Here is an 18,976-nt window from a genome sequence, read left to right as displayed (position 1 = left end):
TTAGGAGAGAGGACAGACATCGGTGAAGACAAAATCTGAAAGAGGGATCAGAGTATCTGTGCATCCACAACTTTGAACTGCTGACAGATAGAGTAAAAATACATTTTTGATACAGTGGTTAAAGCAGATTGTGATCAATAACAGGACCTGCAGTTCACAGTCTGAATGTGTTAGCTATCTTTAGTCTCCCCATACATGATTTAACCCATTAAAATCATATTCTAAACTCATCCTTAGTTTGATATCAGACAAAAAATGATAGATTGTCAATTTATTTGCATAATATATGCTATATACAGGGTGTATCAAAAAGAATCATCTGGTTTCAAAGTGGTTTAATCTCGCAGTTGTTAACGATTGACATGGGTCGAAAGAGGAGATTCATGAGTTTCAGTGGTTCCTGGTAGTTTCAGTGACAGTAGACACGCCCCAAGAACTATAGGATTAGTTTGACTCTCGGTATGGACATTAAGTACTTATGATCAGAGCAGAGCAGGCTGTACCTGCTGCGGAGACTCAGGTCGTTTGGAGTGGAGGGCCCACTCCTGAAGAAATTCTATGACTCTGTTGTGGCTTCTGCTATCTTTTATGGCGTGGTCTGCTGGGGCGGCAGCATCTCTGCTGGGGACAGGAAGAGACTGAACAGGGTGATCCGAAGGGCCAGCTCTGTTCTAGGATGCCCTCTGGACCCAGTGGAGGTGGTGAGTGACAGGAGAACGGCGGCTAAGCTGTCATCCCTGTTGGACAACATCTCCCACCCCATGCAGCAGACTGTGACAGCACTGAGCAGCTCCTTCAGTGGGAGACTGCGGCACCCACGGTGTGGGACGGAGAGATTTCGCAGGTCTTTCCTCCCCACTGCTGTCAGACTCCATAATAAAGACTTTAACTGATCAAGCACACACATCCACACATGTGCAATAACACTAAGTGCAATAATCTTTTCTGTCATCGTTGTATTTTTACTCAGTTGTATAGAGTATTTGTATTTGTATTCTATTTTTATCTTATTGTATATAGTATTTTATTTTATTCTATTCTGTACAGCTGTGTACTGTATTTATTCTTATTGTATTCTAATTTTTGCCTCATAACTTTTGCACTGTCCACTTCCTGCTGTGACAAAACAAATTTCCCACGTGTGGGACTAATAAAGGTTATCTTATCTTATCTTATCTTATCAAAAGTTTTGTATGTAAATTTTATATTCAACCATATATTTTGAAATTTACGCCATCTTACATGTCCATTACTTTAAAAAGTGTAGTGTGAAGTAAAAACGACTTGTAGACTTATAAAACTTGACTTACAAAGCAAGAGGAAGCCAGTTCACCTTCACTTAAGAGAAGGACAGCCATCCATTTTCTTAATTGTTTATTCAATTCAGGGATGTGAAGGGGCAAACCCAGCTGTAACAGGGCAACTTTCTCCCATATCTGATATAATAATGATATACCTAAAGGGCAATTAAATAATGTGATCCTGCAGAATTTACTGTCCATTTAGTGTGAAAGTGATCAGTGATGCAGCTAGTTGTATCAACTGTTGTTACGTCCTTTGCTTTAAAATAAAAATTGTGGATTTTCTTCTTTTCTTTTAGACATGCCACCAAAGTGGTTTGGTTGTGCTTTCGTGCTGCTATCAATTAGATTCAAAGCACAATCAATTCTTCTGGTCACGTCTTTGTTTTTTAAGTTAGTGTTAATACTCTAAATAGATAACCACTTGTTTCAAATGAAGACTCAGCTATAGAGAGGTGCGGGTGTGAAAATGTTTTTCTAAATAGTTGCACTTCATTTAGTATTTTTAACACCTTGTTTGTTTTTGCCCTCAGATGGAGCGCACTGAGACGGTGTGCTGCTACTGCGGCGTAAGCTACCTCATCTTCCACGAGTTTCAGCAGCTCCGCACCGAGCTGACTCAGTTAGAAGCTGAGCTCCAGGACCTGAGAGAGACTGCCCAAAAAGAGAAGGCCCAGCGTGAAGCACTGGAGCTGGGCCGGTTGGAGTGGGAGAGGGCACTTCGGCTGGAGATGCAGAGACAAGCAGAAATCAGAGAGAGAAACACACGAGAAGAGCTAGAAGAGAGGAACCAAAATGCAGTGAGAGCTCTGAGAGATGAGTTTGAAGCAGAATCTGAGAGTACAAGGAAAGAGGTGGAAGAGGAGCGTCGGAAAATATATAACGAAAAAGAGAGTCGAGTTAGAGGAGAGCTGGAGAGGAGGAGCGACGAGAGAGAGAAAGTTCTGCGTGACGCACTTCAAAAGGCCAATAAAAATTCAGACGAGCTGAGAAAAGAACTCCAACAGCTGGAAGAGAGGTGAGGTTTGGAGGTGTCTGTACTTCCCATCACTGGTGTGAAATGATCGCCGTTGCCAGGTTTCGTGTGGGCAATTATCCCGTGAGTCATGTTATTCACACAAAAACACAAAAACTCGACTCTCAGGCACATCAGCTACCCCGCAGGCCCACATGAATATGTACATCTTGAAATATAGTTTGCTCTGTAATTATAACTTCTGCAGTCATCTTCCACACCGTCATCATAGCCCAGTGCCTGTTTTGGGCGCTGTTACAATGTGAGGATAATGAGCCAAAAGGAAAGTGAGCTTTTTTTTAAAAAACTTGTGTTAAGTAAAAACATACCGCCTTTCACTTTGGATCAGCAAAGATGCAAGGGAGGGCAGAGGCTATTTCTGGATCAGGATGTGTGGAGGTGTTTGTTGGACAAAAGATATCCCTGCAGGTTTTGGAGCTTTGCAGTGTTGCTGCTTGACTGACAGCTTTTATCTAATTACCCTGTGAGCACTGATGAAATTTCTCCTTTTTTCTGTAGTAGAAGAAAAGCAGTTTGCTCTAAAGCATGCTCTACCAGTGCAAAATGCTTACAGGTGGCTGCCCAAGACCCTCAGTTTTAAAGAGGAAAGATGATATTCAGTACTCACTGTCATGCGTTGGCACTGAACACTCACACGGAAGGAAGTTGATAGACAGCTTTTTCCATTAAAACCAGCTTTCTCGGCCCATCATTTATTGCTGTGCCTCTACCCGCCTACACATGTACTGTATCAGCTGCATGCAACAGGCTCCGGCATGTTTCCAGAGGGCTGTTGACAGCTATTCTGGGAAATGTAAGTGCACACCAGTAGTGGAGTTGCTTATGCTGCTCATAAAATGTATAGCAGAGGGATCATAGTTTGCAATTATTATAAACACATACTGTATATTAGTTTTAGCTAGTATTAATCCCTAGTGCGTATGTGTGTGTGTGTGTGTGTGTGTGTGTGTCTGTGCTGCAGAATCATGAAGACGATGGTAAATTTGCTGTTGCCATTTAATTTTTTTTCCCACTTAGTATGCTCAAGTTCAGGAAAAGTTGACATCATGGAGTTAGGGAAAGTCGGTTTTTGTGTGTGTTTGCACTTATCCGTAATATGGTGCACACACACACTCACTCACACACAAACAAACAAACAGGTGGTTAAGACTCCTGCTGGCTTACTTACATCAGCCTTCACATTTTTGGTAATCAAATAGCAGGCGTCCGCGAACAAACAACCATCAAAGGCTTGCTTACGTTGCTGCGTTTATGGGGAATATGTAGGAAATGCATTTAATGTTGTGACTCATGAGAAAGCTACGAACAGCCCAAACTATTAGAAGTCTGTGCTGTTATAAAACAAAACAAAAAAAATTACACAGTTCTAAAGCAACTCGCCCTGCAAGTGACTGACACACACACCTGCACGTACACCTTGCAAACCACAAATTACCGGTTTACACCATTAAATTTGAGAGGATATTGTGGATCAACAGATTTAAAGGGTCGTTCATTAAAACACACGCTGACAATAAAAAAATTCTACATTAGCTCATTTGGAAGCCATTCAAATAAAGGCCCTCCCAGGAGTTTTCCCTTGATTGACATTTTTCTCTTTGTTGGCCTGTTTGGATGAGACATCTTGTACCTATTACTCCAGCATGAGTTTTGATGACTTCATGTAGTTCTTGGTAATAATGCTGTAGCGTTTCTCCACCAACCTTCTGCATGATCAGATGCAGAAAGTGGAAATGTGTGGTTGTTCTGCAAGAGCCTCTTTCGATCCAAGATCTACTTTTAAAGTCTCCCAGTATCTGTCAGCCCAAACCACTTTTTTCATGTGTACACAACACACAAGATAGTTCTTTAAATGAGAAAAGTGGAAACCTGTTTATCTCCTAGTCAGTAGGAGCTGACTGGAAGCCTTGGGCAAGCCATGAGGTGGCTTGGTCACAAGGTCACACACAGCACAAATAGGATGATCTATATTACTACAGTCACACCAGAGGAAATAGTGAGACAGCAGCCTGACGAAAGTCATTGTGACTGTGCGCAATGAATTTGCAAATTTGCTGCATTTGAAATGCTTGCATCAAAGGCGGGGGCAAGATTTGCGACCACTTTCAGTTAGTTGCCGTATTTAAAGTTAATCTGTCAAGATGGTGAAGTTGGCAATTACATGTAATCTGTGATAATACCCAGTTAACTGTGATAAATCCATGAAAGTTGCAAATCTGTTGCCGTCTACAACAGATTTTTAGATGGAAAGTCTGTAACATTAAACAGAAGTTTAAAATTGACTATATACATTCATTGTTCAGCCAGAATCTCATAGACCTGAAACAGAAAGTCCTCCACGAATAGTTGCTGCAGGACGGCAATTTAGGGCTGACTCCGACTGATTGCAGTGTCTCAGCTGTCTGTCAACAATCACCTTGAAAAGTTTCAATCGCAGGACCAATTGGACACAGCTACATGTGATCATTTGCAGAATAGAAAAAAAATGAGTACCATCACCTGGCAACCAAAGGTTTATCCTAGTAACAAGGAGGTTATCATGCTGTTTTTGCTGTAGTGTGACTGAACCACAAAGTGGTGTCAAGTTTATTTTCTGAAGGGGGATGGTTTTGTTCCTGAACTCTCCATTCAAAAAGGTGTTGCCCTAGATTTGATGGTATTGTCCTTTAGCAGCGTAAGAATATCTGTGTCAGCAGCAGAGATAACAAAATGGAAAAGTGATATTACTTTGGAAGCAATGCAACCTACAGTTTCACCAAATGACAAACAAACACACCTAGCTGGTCACAGTGTTGGATGAAAAGTCAGTAAAGCACTTATCAGATTCTGACTAAATGATGTCAGAGCTCTGCCTGCATGTGAAGAAAGTTTCTGAGATCACACCGTTCCAGCCTTCTTGACATCAGATGTGGCTTGCTTTTAAGCTTGTTGACTAAACCAATCACTGTGATTACATATTTATCATTGCCTTGCAGCTCTAAATTAAACTCCTTGAGCAGGTCATTGAGATCTGTCAGGAACACTAAATCCAAAAGCTACTGCTGAATATTCTACGTTTGGAAAGCTTCAGAAGATTTAGGATTTCAGGCAGTAATTTGGTGAATCTTGCCAGAAATTTAACTCTGCTTAGCCGCGTAATGCCTGTGTGCTGCAAAATAACCTTCTCTGGATGGCTCCTGGCCTGAATGGAATACATAATCTTTGCTACAACATCCATCATCTCTGTCATATTTAAAATGTTTACCCTAAAGTCTTTACTTGTGAATTATACAATGATAATTAGGGAAGTCTGGAAAACATTCACTTTGTTTATACAAAGAATTGAACCCACCAGTGCAACATGGCATCACTGATGGAGATTAGCTTAAACTGAAGAGAAAAACCACTCGGTGGATTTCTCCTCAGCATCCTTTGCCTTTCCCTCATTTGTTTGTAATACTTTCTCAAGATGGTTGTATGTCTTTGGAACCACGATTTCCCTTTTGTTGTCAAACTAACAGAAGAGCATGTTTATTCTACATTCTTTTAAACAGCTTTAACATCCTTGAAAGCCTTTTTGTCCGTTTGAAAAAATGTGACTGATGCAATAAAATGTCATCATGTCAGCCTGACCCTTGGCAGTGGGTCAGGTAAAAACTGAGTGTTGCTTACGAAGCTTTCCATTCCTATACTTTTGGAGTGCATAGAGTTGTTTTGCACTTTTTAGAAATGCCAAACCTACTTTCCTTCCATTGCTATGCCAAGCTGGCATTGCATATAAAACATATGAGCTTTGAAAGTTTTACATTTATTTTTTTGGATTCCATATTTGTTTGCCTACTTAGTTACCTAAATAGTTGACTGTGGACATCAATCAACCTGTCAAATTTAACACCGTGAATGAACTAAAGTGTACACACAGAAAACCACTAATAACTTTTTATCTTGTAGCTCTGGGTGGAGTACACTGTTCATGAAATCTGAGAATCAATACCGTGTTTTTTGGACTATATGGCGCACTAGCCTCGTGGAGTAATCTGGGTCCATCCGCTTCAGGTCCCAAAGTCACTGCGACATCACTGAGAGTTAAAAACTGTCTAAATTATTTCATCTTTAACAAAATGATCAGCGTTGCTTTACCATGTGTAACAATTAAGTTTAACATCCAGGCATCCATGAAAACAGAATTTATTAAATTTCACAGAGTTAGAAGTTAGCAGGAAGTTAGCTCGCTAGTTTCCACCTAAACATGATATAGCATGTTCTGACTGAGAGATTTCTGAAACAAATTAAAATATACAGCTCTGCTATGACTTCCAACATAAATGAAGGCAGAAAACTAAACAGCAGTGACGTTTGTAGGGTTACTGAAGTTGCACTAGCTGTTAAATAAAGCGACCCACCTATGTTAGTATAACATAAACACAGTGAAGCTGGAGGATGAATGCTAACCTTTTTCCACTCGGGAGGGTTCCCGATGGTTAGGGACAAATGCAATCGCATGGCAGGATGCTGTAAACGGACCAAACTTCAGTCAGGAGAACAACTGAGATGATCCATCCACAATACGAGGTTAGTCATTGATATACTGCAACAACATGGGAATAGAGCAGCTGCGAGAGAATTCAACATTAATGACTCAATTGTACGGAAGTGGAGTAAGCAGGAAGAATGAGTTGAGTAAAATTTATGTTATCTGACTGTTTTGTTTCGCTTAATGCGCCTTATGTATGAAAACAGACCCGTTCATTGACAGTGCACCTTATAATCCACTGCGCCTTACCGAAAAATACGGTACTTGTACTGACCAGTAGAGCACCTTTGGGATGTGAAGGAACGAGAGATTGTCATCATGGATGTGCAGCTGACAAATCTGTAGCAGCTCTGTGATGCTATCATGTCCATATGGACCAAAATGGCTGATTTCTAGGACCTTGCTAAATTTGTGCCACAAAGAACTGAGGCAGTTCTGGAGGCAAAAGAGGGTTAAACTCAGTGCTAACACCGTGTACATAACAAAATGCCCAGTGAGTGTAGGCTGAACTGATTGGGACCAAAGCACACTGGGAATTTATTATACCAAACGATTTCATTTTAAACGTTCAGATCATATAATGGATAGTGACTGTATATACTGTATATACTGTAGTACTGTATAGTGTAAACAGAGTGTAGTACATGAGTGAAGTACATGTTCTCCCTGGTACTCTGGCTTCCGCCCACAGTTCAAATACATGCTTGTTAGGTTAACTGGTCATTCTAAATTGGCCTTAGGGGAATGTGAATGCTTGATTTACTGCTCACTACCTATTAAGTACCCACTGGGAACATTGTAAATACTATCTGGCAAAAACAATAATTAGTATATTAGAATAATATAAGGAAATACCAAGAAATTACAATATACAGTAGGAATGCCAAAGTCTGGTTTAAGCTTCCAATATGGGTTGGTTAATGATGGATATTTTACTGTAATTTACAGTTTGTGTGTGTATGTGTGTGTGTGTGTGTATACACCAAAGCCGTTGTGCTCATATGGCAAGCTGGGTTTTAGGGTGTCCGTATGTTGTTATTTGTGTGATAGACTGGTGAGCCAATCCCCAATCTGGTGTAAAGCTGATTATCTCTCTCTCTCATACGGCGTCTCTTCAAGGAGCCAAAAACACATGTACACAACACACACAAACAAAAGCACACACAGTCGGAGTCTAAGGGCCAAGGGCAGGTCAGGACGTCAAAGTTCAGACAGAGGTAATGACTCAGTGAGAGGCCAGCATGGGCCGACAGCAATGGAGTCTCTTTCTTTTTATACAGATATGAATGAATGTTTCATGCCAGGAGGGTACTGCCTCTGTTTTAATACTGTTTTTCTTCTTGAGCCAGAACATAGACACGATCAGACCTCCCTGAACTGGCCTTCCTACTCCCACATACACACAAACTGAAACCAAACCCTCACACAGGTTTTTCTTTGCTTCTTTTGATAATCTGTTAGCTGTCTGATCTTGTGTTGATCTGACAGGATAGGAGATTTCTGTGTGTGTGTGTGTGTGTGTGTGTGTGTGTGTGTGTGTGTGTGTGTGTGTGTGTTTGAGTGCACATTCAGTGGGAGAACCTGACTGGTAACGTTACATAAATAACCAAAAAAGAAACCCCACCCCTTTACACAAGCTAAACCTAACCGAAAATGTCACCTGTCTGACCTCGAGTGTTTTTTGACGACACGTGTGTTTGAATGCGTGCGTGTGTCTGTGTAACAAGCGTGTGACAGAAAAAAGAAAGGTGAGAAAAACCGTCATGTGCGCAGTGCAATTAAACCTGGTTTTAAAATGTCACCTGCTACGCAAGTTCAAGCACAAACAAGCTGGAGATGTTTTGGTGTTGATGAGTAAAGATTAAAAAGATAGAAAGGGAAAGAGATAAGTGCCGTTTTTAGTTCATATTAGAAACCAGAAAAGCACGTCATATCCAGCTTTCGCCCAACGATGTCTCACATCATCTGTGGACTTCTACTTTTCATGTTCCTACAATCTACTTCTATCATTCAGATGAAGCCTGCAGCATTTTTATCGCTTGTCCTTGGGATCACATGCTGAGGCAATGTTCCACATTTTTATTGGCTCTAGTTTAAAAAAATAAACACATTTCGGTCTCACAATAAAAAGTAGCTCAAAGAGATCTACAGATGCATCACCAACAAAACCCAAAGCTGATTACAGTCAAAAGCCTTAAAAACAAACTTCAGCTTCTGTTACGTGCGATGTGCTTACTTAGTGACTGAGTTGGGGAAACTGCTACCGTGCATCGTTTGTGTTAGTCTTTATTTAGTTTAGTTGTGCTTGCCACACAAGCATACTCTTTGCCCCACATTTAGTGTGTTAAAGCTCACCTTAAGCACCTTATTTCAGTTGTAAGGTTTTGATCAGGACATGATAATGAAAAGATCATCTGGAACTACAATCTCAGATGATCAACAACAAGTGAGATTTATTAGTTTTAATTAATCGGCCCCAAAATGCAGAATCAATGGAGTCAGTCGGTTACCTTTAGCAGCAATAACGACGTAATTCTTTTCTGTGTGACTCAATCAGTGTCTTACATTGTTGTGGTGAGTGTTTTGTTTCGGACAGCTTTTCTTCATTGAAATTTTGTTAATGCGGTGCTCTGCTGGGTTGCTGGAAACCCTTCCACAAAAGCTATACTGGTCTTTTTCCAGTTGTACCTTCAAGAACTTTAACATTTAGCGTGATAGCTGAGCATTGTAGAGTCTGAGATGTAGCTCTTGGGTTGTTGCAGTTTCTCTGAGCATTGCACGGTTTGACTTTGAGATGAGTTTGCTGGGACCTCAATTCCTGGTAACTGTCTAGAGTGTTTTCCACTTGTGGATAATCTCTCACTGTAGAACGATTTATACTTCCATATGTTTGGAAATGGTCTTGTAACACTTTCCAGATTGTTAGGCAAAACGTCTGCTTTCATAGAGGTGCTCACAAATGCTGATGATTAGTTAATCAAGTTACATTTGATTAACATCGCTTTGCTATTAATTCTTGTGGAAGCGTTTCTTTTTAAGAGTTATTAACAACCAGTTGATTTTTCACTATGTCCTGATATGTAGAGCCTTAGAATTGAAAGAGTGTTTACTTTCTCTAATTCAGATTACAAACAGCTGATTGCAGCTTTATTAATGTTCAAAATTGAACCTTTAAGGGCAGTCTTATAGTCCAGAACACGTCCTTGATAGTCAGGAATGCTGAGCGGGCAGTCAAGGAGGCTATGTACGTGAAAAGACAATGACCATCTCTGAATCGAGGAGGGAGGCTAAGGGTACATCTTACACCATCTTACAATGCTATGATTGCAGCCATTCCCCAATTCTCTGTGAATGGTACTCATGGCCCCTGATTAATGATCAGTAGTCTTTGATCAATGGGCTTTGATCAGTGGTTGTCGATCAGTGGTCATGACAATTTGCATATTAATGATCAAGAAACTGACATTAAGTCATTATGCAATCAATGTACTGTTTATAAGATTGGGGAAACCTGCAGTCAGCTGAGAATGACGAAGTCACTTGGATGAGTGACAAAACGTTTCTCCCACGGAAAATGCTACGTCGAGATGAACAGAAGCTTTTCCTTAACTGGATGACTGAGCATGCATCAAGACTTATAGTTGTTACATATGATTTCTAAAGCAGATGCAAACCTTTTTATGTAACAAAGTTAATTCTTGTTGAAGTTTAGATTAAAATCACCATCTGGTGCCTGACTTCTGCGCAAAGCAACTGCAGTTCTACAAAAGAAACATTTACACTCTGTGATTGTTTGCCTAAAGAAAATCTAGCATTTTCAAGTCTGTTTGTACAGGGGGTTATGAAGAGAGGTTGGACCCAGTCAGGTGGTACACTAGTTTGTGTCACTTTGCTGATCTGAAAGAGTTAAGAGAACATAAGGGAACTGAAAAGTTCATCGCTATATTTGAGGCAAAAATAGATTTGAGGATGGCTCATACAAAGGGGTTCCCTTTGTATGAGTCACTGATGAATAGGTATGGACGGACAAAGGTTACTTCATTGAAGACAGGTTGATATTGCTTGTGTGCGAGCATTGAAAGGACTGTCTGGGGTTTTTTATGCTCTGCTTGCTTCTTCCTGGCTGACCTGTCTCATTCTTGATTCAAATACAGTGTTTTGATGTGAGTCTGTGTATACAGGGAGTGCAGAATTATTAGGCAAGTTGTATTTTTGAGGAATAATTTTATTATTGAACAACAACCATGTTCTCAGTGAACCCAAAAAACTCATTAATATCAAAGCTGAATGTTTTTGGAAGTAGTTTTTAGTTTGTTTTTAGTTTTAGCTATTTTAGGGGGATATCTGTGTGTGCAGGTGACTATTACTGTGCATAATTATTAGGCAACTTAACAAAAAACAAATATATACCCATTTCAATTATTTATTTTTACCAGTGACACCAATATAACATCTCCACATTCACAAATATACATTTCTGACATTCAAAAACAAAACAAAAACAAATCAGTGACCAATATAGCCACCTTTCTTTGCAAGGACACTCAAAAGCCTGCCATCCATGGATTCTGTCAGTGTTTTGATCTGTTCACCATCAACATTGCGTGCAGCAGCAACCACAGCCTCCCAGACACTGTTCAGAGAGGTGTACTGTTTTCCCTCCTTGTAAATCTCACATTTGATGATGGACCACAGGTTCTCAATGGGGTTCAGACCAGGTGAACAAGGAGGCCATGTATTGCACACCTTGTGCTTTTGGGCACTCCAGTGATGTTGCAGCTCTGAAATATGGCCAAACTGGTGGCAAGTGGCATCTTGGCAGCTGCACGCTTGACTTTTCTCAGTTCATGGGCAGTTATTTTGCGCCTTGGTTTTTCCACACGCTTCTTGCGACCCTGTTGACTATTTTGAATGAAACGCTTGATTGTTCGATGATCACGCTTCAGAAGCTTTGCAATTTTGAGACTGCTGCATCCCTCTGCAAGATATCTCACTATTTTTGACTTTTCTGAGCCTGTCAAGTCCTTCTTTTGACCCATTTTGCCAAAGGAAAGGACGTTGCCTAATAATTATGCACACCTGATATAGGGTGTTGATGTCATTAGACCACACCCCTTCTCATTACAGAGATGCACATCACCTAATATGCTTAATTGGTAGTAGGCTTTCGAGCCTATACAGCTTGGAGTAAGACAACATGCATGAAGAGGATGATGTGGACAAAATACTCATTTGCCTAATAATTCTGCACTCCCTGTATGTCAGTGCCCAACTGCGTGCACAATGTATTTACCTTCCCCTGAGCCTGCGTGTATGCGGACAAGCCTGCATATACTTGTATGTACCTGCAATTGAGAGAATAATTACACTTCCACTCAGTAACAAAAATTAGACTTGGCAGTTATGAAGAATGAATCATAAACATGTGGGAGACGTGCACGCACACACATATTCTGTCTCACACATACACTCACTCTCTCCTCTCTCACACTCACTCACTCACACACACACACACACACACACACACACACACACACACACATATATACACACACACACACACACACACATATATATATATATATATATATATATATATATATATAGAGATATATATATATATATATATATATATATATATATATATATATATATATATATAGAGATATATACACACACACACACACACTCCTGGGGCTGGATTACAATAATGATAAGACGACTTGCAGGTGGCAGAATGGGAGTGAAGGGGAGACAAATGATGGATGGCAAATAAAAAAGGAATCCATTTGTAACGAGGAAGTATTTTGTGGTAAATTAGTTATGTGCTCACTCATGTGGTTTTATTTCAATTCCTTGTTTCCAGTGGCAACCACAGAAACAATACACAAATCCACCGTTTGCCCACACATATGTGTTAGGTAATATGCCGAGCCGTAATGTACAGAGTCGAGAAGCGCTCGCAGCCAGCATGTGAGGTATTAGCAGCGATCCAAGCTGAGGTTCACATTACCACATCAAACAGTCTCTCTGTGTCTCTGCTTTGTCTGTGCTGTGTACATATTAGTTACACATTAGAGCTCTCAACTTTAGAGGACCTTTGTGCGGCTCTAACGTGGGCTTCAATTTATTGTGGGGCTCATGACAACACGATAAACAAAAAACAACTATATTACTGTGCGTTTCCTTGTGTCTGCGGCGCAGCCTCCTTCGCACAGACACACAATATGACAAGTTTATCTGGTAATCAACAAATCCTTGTTGAAGCAGTAGCATAGCAACACACACACACAAGTGAAACAAAGGGATGCTGTTTTGTAGAACTGAAATATACAAGCTGGAAAAACAAATGCATTTTCATTTCCTATGAGTTAATTCTATTAGCTTCAAAATGATGTACTTGATTTGTGATTTCTACTTGTGTGTTTGTGCGTGTGTGAGAGACTGTGTGTGTGACTCAATGTGTGAGTGCATATGAGAGTGTTTTGATGATAGCAATCACTGTTATGGCGTCCCTGACATGGTTACCAGATAAACGGAAAGCAAAATATATACGGACAGGTGTTCACACACATACATACACACAGCCTTTTCCAGTAAGGGATTATGGTTAGCTGATAAAGTATTGATAGAAGCTGATTGACAGACCTTATTAAAGAGCTGTTAGTTATTACTGAAGCATTTACCTGGCTGCTGACAGGACACTGTTGTGTTTTTTAGCTTTAAAAACGTGGAAAAGCTGAAAATGAATTGCTTTGTGTGTGTTACACTCCTTTTTTGCTCAAAGTAAAATGGCTTTGTGCTTTGAATGTCCTGCCATGCTGTTGATCAAAACAGTCTTTCAACTCACAAAAACACACAGTCACACACACACACAGACATGCAAACGCACACAGTGGGTGAACAGATGACACTTTGATATGGGAAAGCTTTTATGTCACTTTCAGTGACGACAGAAAATACCACTTACGCAGATAAAGTAAATATGAGGCCAAATCCACTCTGACATGCACTCATTTCACCTCGGCCGCTGTCAAAAGGCCTGCAGCCCTAAGTTCTGGAAAATTCATTTGAAAATTATGGCTCTAATCTGATTAACTCTTGTGGTTAAACAGGGGATCACACCAGATTATTTTGTCTGTTTTTTTATTCCGTTGTGAGGACATCAGTGATGATTAGCTTGAAAACAAAGGTTGAGCTTGTAGAAAAAGGACAGCAGATAAAACAGCAAATGTAATAATCACACAATTCACCCGTCAAACAAAAGAGGCAGTGAAAAATGATAAAGTCTGGCCAAAGGTCATAGATATCGCAATTACACGTTTCACTGAAATCAGGGTTGAAAAGACAAAGTGACTGTGAACATTTTGTACAGTCAGCCGCTGAAAATAAGCCTGCTGGATTATAAGTTTAGCTTTGTGATGCTGCCCTTCAAACAAACCTCCAAAAACACAGAGGAGCGCAAACTTGTAAACTGTCTGACACATACACGCCCCAAAACGGAAAACATTTGATTTGGTTGGACATGGTAACGCTGCGGCTGAGATCAGCATTGTTGATGTGTGTGGCTGACTGACTGTGTTTGGCGTGTCCTGTGAGTGTGCGTGACACGTCTCGATGATGCGCTTGATTTAGTCTGCCGGTTTGGGGTACTCTAATCCGCCACGCACTCGCTGGTACTACCTAGTTATTCCACTGACAGCTACTGCCTTGGGAACAGGAGCTGGAGCTCACGCATGCAAAGCACTCACAAATTTGTACACACAGGCAAAATTGGGACACACACACACTTCTTGAGGCACCGTTCATTCTGATCTCGCTTTGGGACTACTGGAGACAGATGGGTGAACAGTGGGAGTCTGGGCTGCCATCACTCCAAGAGCAAAGGCACGCAGGCATAAATACACACAATTTATATAGAAAGGATCACAGACTTGGTCAGAAAGTGGCACACATACAAACAGACGGGCTAAAATGCTCAAGGAAACGACTAACTCACACAATCTCACATACACACGCAACACGCTGGCTAAGCCACAGTCACACGCATACTTATTTACTTGTAAACACTGTCTCAGAATTAAACACTGCTTCTTCTTCTTCAAACACACACACACACACACACACACACACACACACACACGGGAAGAAACATGCATAGCTTCATCTATTCTCACACATCGAGAGAACAGTTAGCTTTTATTTGAAGAATTTTAAGCAGATATGTTACACAAGAGAACCAGAGCTGGTTTAATTGTGCGAGCAAAACATGAGCTTTCAGTTAGGTGATAACTGATTGCCTTTTTGATCAGAATCAGAATCGGCTTTATTGGCCAAGCAAGAGTGTATACAAGGAATTGGGCTCTGATTTTGTTGAGCTAAACACAATAAACAAACGTTCTCGTGTGTTTGCTGTCACAGGGGTGTTATCCTGGGCCAATCTGTACAATATGTACAGCACATCGGTACAAGCACATGTAGGGCTAACAATTCAATTACTTACAGAGTTTGATATATTTCAGATCAGTCTCCACCACAGATATCAGACAGTCCACATACAGCATACCTCATAACATATAGACATTTTAATAAGGAGAGATCATTATCCTTTTTCTTTTTTCTTCTTCTATGTGTTACTCCATTTCACCACTTAGAGAATCATGAGTATTGACATGTCTTTCTCATCTAGTTCACCTCATAAAGAAAATTTTCCCACCAAAGCACAAAAGCATGGAAGAGGATTAGGGCCTATTATTACTGTATTATGCATTACTCACTATAAGTGTATAATTCAAAGGTTGTCCAAATAAATTGGGTGGGGTTCACCTTTCATGATGCACTGCTCAAAGTTTGACCCTGCGTGCCTGTATATTATCAATAGCACTCACTCTTTCCCATTACCACACCCATAGCTTGGTAATAAACAATAAAGCAAGTAAAGGCCATTATATTACTGTAAAAGACATACTGGGCAGTATGTAGTTGCTTACTTTTACTTCTAATAGCGGTAAATGTCCCCTAAACAAAGATAATGTTGATGTATAAATTCATCTCTTCCCAGAGATTTTCTTTGCACAGGGTCTCTAAACAGCTTATTTCACCTTTGTTTCTAGAGTAGAAAAATCCCCTGCCGAGTTCATAACATGTCACTCAAATTGCACTTCTTGATTAAGCTTCATGATTATTGTCTGTCTGGTTTTGTCTAGTCTGCCATGCATAACTCTGAGTGCTTATTATGTTTATTCTTCCTGCTCTCAGTGGTTATTTGCGGTGTTTTAGGAAAGAACAGGATGTTTTGTTCCTGCTTCCTAACTGTCCAGGTCACACAGTCTCACTCATTATGGGTCTCTGATTGGGGTTGATTACAGAAACATGTCAGATTTGATTGCTTCTGTCTGGGAAATGTACGATGAGAGACGTGTTCAGGAGTAGTCGAGAACATATCATAACCTTTAGCTTCCTCGTGTCTTTTTTTTTTTTAACCAAACTGTGGAAGCATTACTGATAACAGAGCAGATTTTTTTGATGTTGTTGTTTTTTTTTACTTTTTTAATGTGTAAATACAAAGTTGTTCAAGTGCAGCCATTGTTAGACGTGTAAAACTATTCATTCGACTCAGCACAGCGCGTTCACTGAGTACCTGCTTCAGCTAAAGAACGGGTATCCACATATGCACATACTTTGGCAAGTTCTTGCAAATGTTACGTTTACACATTTCATCTTACACTTTGATAGATATCTATGCATGTGTATAGGCATGCATTATAAGTGAAGGTATAAGCGGCGCCCTGCAGCAAATGCTTTTAACCTTGGCTAATATCTGTCTGCAGCAGCTTATTGGCAGTAAAATGTGTTAGCATTTTACCTTAATACTGTGAAATAGAAGACTTTACATAATGTAAAATGACAGGGACATATTTTTGATCAGTAAACAATCAGCCTCTTACTCAGTAAAATAAACAAGTCCCAACAGCTGGGTTACACCTCACAGGACTGTTGCTAATAATCCAAAAATTATTAGATGTCAGCTTACAAACTTGTGCGTGACAGCTCACCTGTAGAAAAGTACACAATGTCATCTACTCTCATATCCTGATTGATCCCATCTCCATGTCATCAGTAAATTATAGTTGTAAGCCATTAATGAAGTGGCTCTTCTCACTTTAAAAGGAGATGGATGCTGCCTTTGTTTGACGCTGTTACTGTCTATCACAGCCGTTCATCCATCCATTCTCACAGGCCACACTGGGAGCGTTGCCACGGCTAAAATAGAGACACAGACAACCACAAACTCACATCCTAGCACAGGCCAGCTCCACCTACAGAGACACAGGACACTGACCAAGAGATAAACCAAAGCTGCTGGAAGTTTATGCATGAAAGGCACTTGTAGTTAGTCATTTTTAAAGAATTCTTGGGAGGTAATTAGATGAATCACCATGATCACACCAAAAACACACCTGGAGCTGTGGCTAGAAGTTCCTCATGGGATAATATTTCATCTAATCCAACTGTCCCTTGGTCGTATTTCTGTATATGATATGGCCTACTTTCACTTCACTGTTAATGGCTCTGTCACAGTTTGAGTAAAAGTAGGACAGGAACCTGCTTGTGAGTACCTGCGACTTTTTGCTGCTGGAGACTGATTGCAAGTAGTTGCAGATTGAGGTTGCAACACCCTCAACCTCTGGACAACCACTTTTGATTGCAAGGTTATTGCACAGGTTGTCTGGTGGGAGGCAATTGGTCTGCTTACTATTGTGACACACAATAGTATACCTACAAAGGCAGATTTCTAACACATCAGATTGCACTCAGTTTGAGCCAGTTTGTACCACTGAGCACAATTCATGTGCAGTTCCTCTTTTTAATAAGGTACTTGATTCAACTAGATGACAACTGGTTGTGTTTTGTTTATATTTTTATATAAAATGAAGGTTGCCAATCGCCTATAACATTTTGCAGTTAAATCATTATCCTGCAGCAACTTTGTTACTATTGTGAAGGAATTTTTGTTTAAGTCTATGAGGCTCTGAGCGTAAGAAGATAGTCTGAGTTTCAGTTCACATGTGAATTTCTGTGTGTGTTAACACCAACAGAATTGCAATTTTTTTAACTTATCTCAGTTAACCATGAATCATCAACAAGTTACATATAATTGCGAACTTGACCCCATGCAGTTACAAACTGATAGCAGACTGCCATTTTATTGTAATTTTATTGCGATCTTGGTGCACAGTCTTTTTGAAGACAGCAATAATACACCAATAAGTTCATTGCACATAGTCACAATAATTGTTGCCATCGATCACTACTTGAATGGGAACATTTTTCAGGGAAGTCTCATTAAAATGACAGATTTTCTGTAATTCTGTACTTTTTCTTCTTCCTCTACAGACTGGCAATAACAGCTGCCAAGAAAGAGGAGGCAGAGCAGATACTTGGGAAAGAGAAGCAGCAAGTTGAAATTCACAGGTAAATTTATGACCAGGAAAAAGTAAAATGGCATGCGCATGGGGGAATACAGTTATGTGTTAAGGATTTTGTAAAGAAGCCAAAAACAGCTTGAAAGTTTCATTTTCACCCTGTTGGCGTGCGCCACCCAGCTTGGCTGTTTAGTTCTGGACAAATTTCATGACAGGGAAGTCCAGGGTAGATGGGAAACAACTGTGTGAGATGATAGCAGGAGGACAATAAAATAGAGAGTGGGAAAACAGAAGAGAGAAGGTTAATTCAGTTGACCCAGTGGTTAATTCCAGGAAATAGAAAAAGAGGATGGAAAAGACATGAGCAGCTAATACCAGGACAGAAGCAGATGAAAGAGGTGAAGAGGTAGAGAGTAGGAGAAAGGATATGAGAAATACCGAAAGCTGCTAAATGAGTAAACCAGTATGGGGAACGAACATGTGCAGTCTCTTTCTCTGAGTCTCAAGTTTTCCACTGTTTTAGGACTTATCACCAATGACAGATCTGGCTCATATCTGTTCCTCCATTCGGTCCTGTCAGCTTCGTGATTTATGTCATCTGACGTTATAAAACTGGCTCTCGTGACAAGCAGTGCCCGTACTCCCCTCACCCTGCACGCACACATGAACACTCTGAGGCACTGCCGACCAGCTCAAGGTC

The 18,976-nt window shown here is 40.3% G+C and overlaps 1 protein-coding gene across 1 annotated transcript in view; it reads left to right on the top strand.

Moving 5' to 3' along the window:
* The window catches only part of lekr1 (Leucine-, glutamate- and lysine-rich protein 1), a 99,598-nt gene that overhangs the window by 34,050 nt on the left and 46,572 nt on the right, over window positions 1-18,976 (top strand). Inside the window, 2 exon segments of the mRNA XM_085245464.1 lie at window positions 1,835-2,319; window positions 18,248-18,325. Coding sequence (XP_085101590.1) covers window positions 1,835-2,319; window positions 18,248-18,325 — 563 coding nt within the window.

This window comes from Mchenga conophoros, linkage group LG14, assembly GCF_057382185.1.
Source record: "Mchenga conophoros isolate Kocher_MC1m ecotype Shallow Benthic linkage group LG14, M_conophoros_male_GT1.1, whole genome shotgun sequence".
NCBI lineage: Eukaryota > Metazoa > Chordata > Actinopteri > Cichliformes > Cichlidae > Mchenga > Mchenga conophoros.
This window is presented reverse-complemented; position numbering and strand designations above follow the sequence as displayed.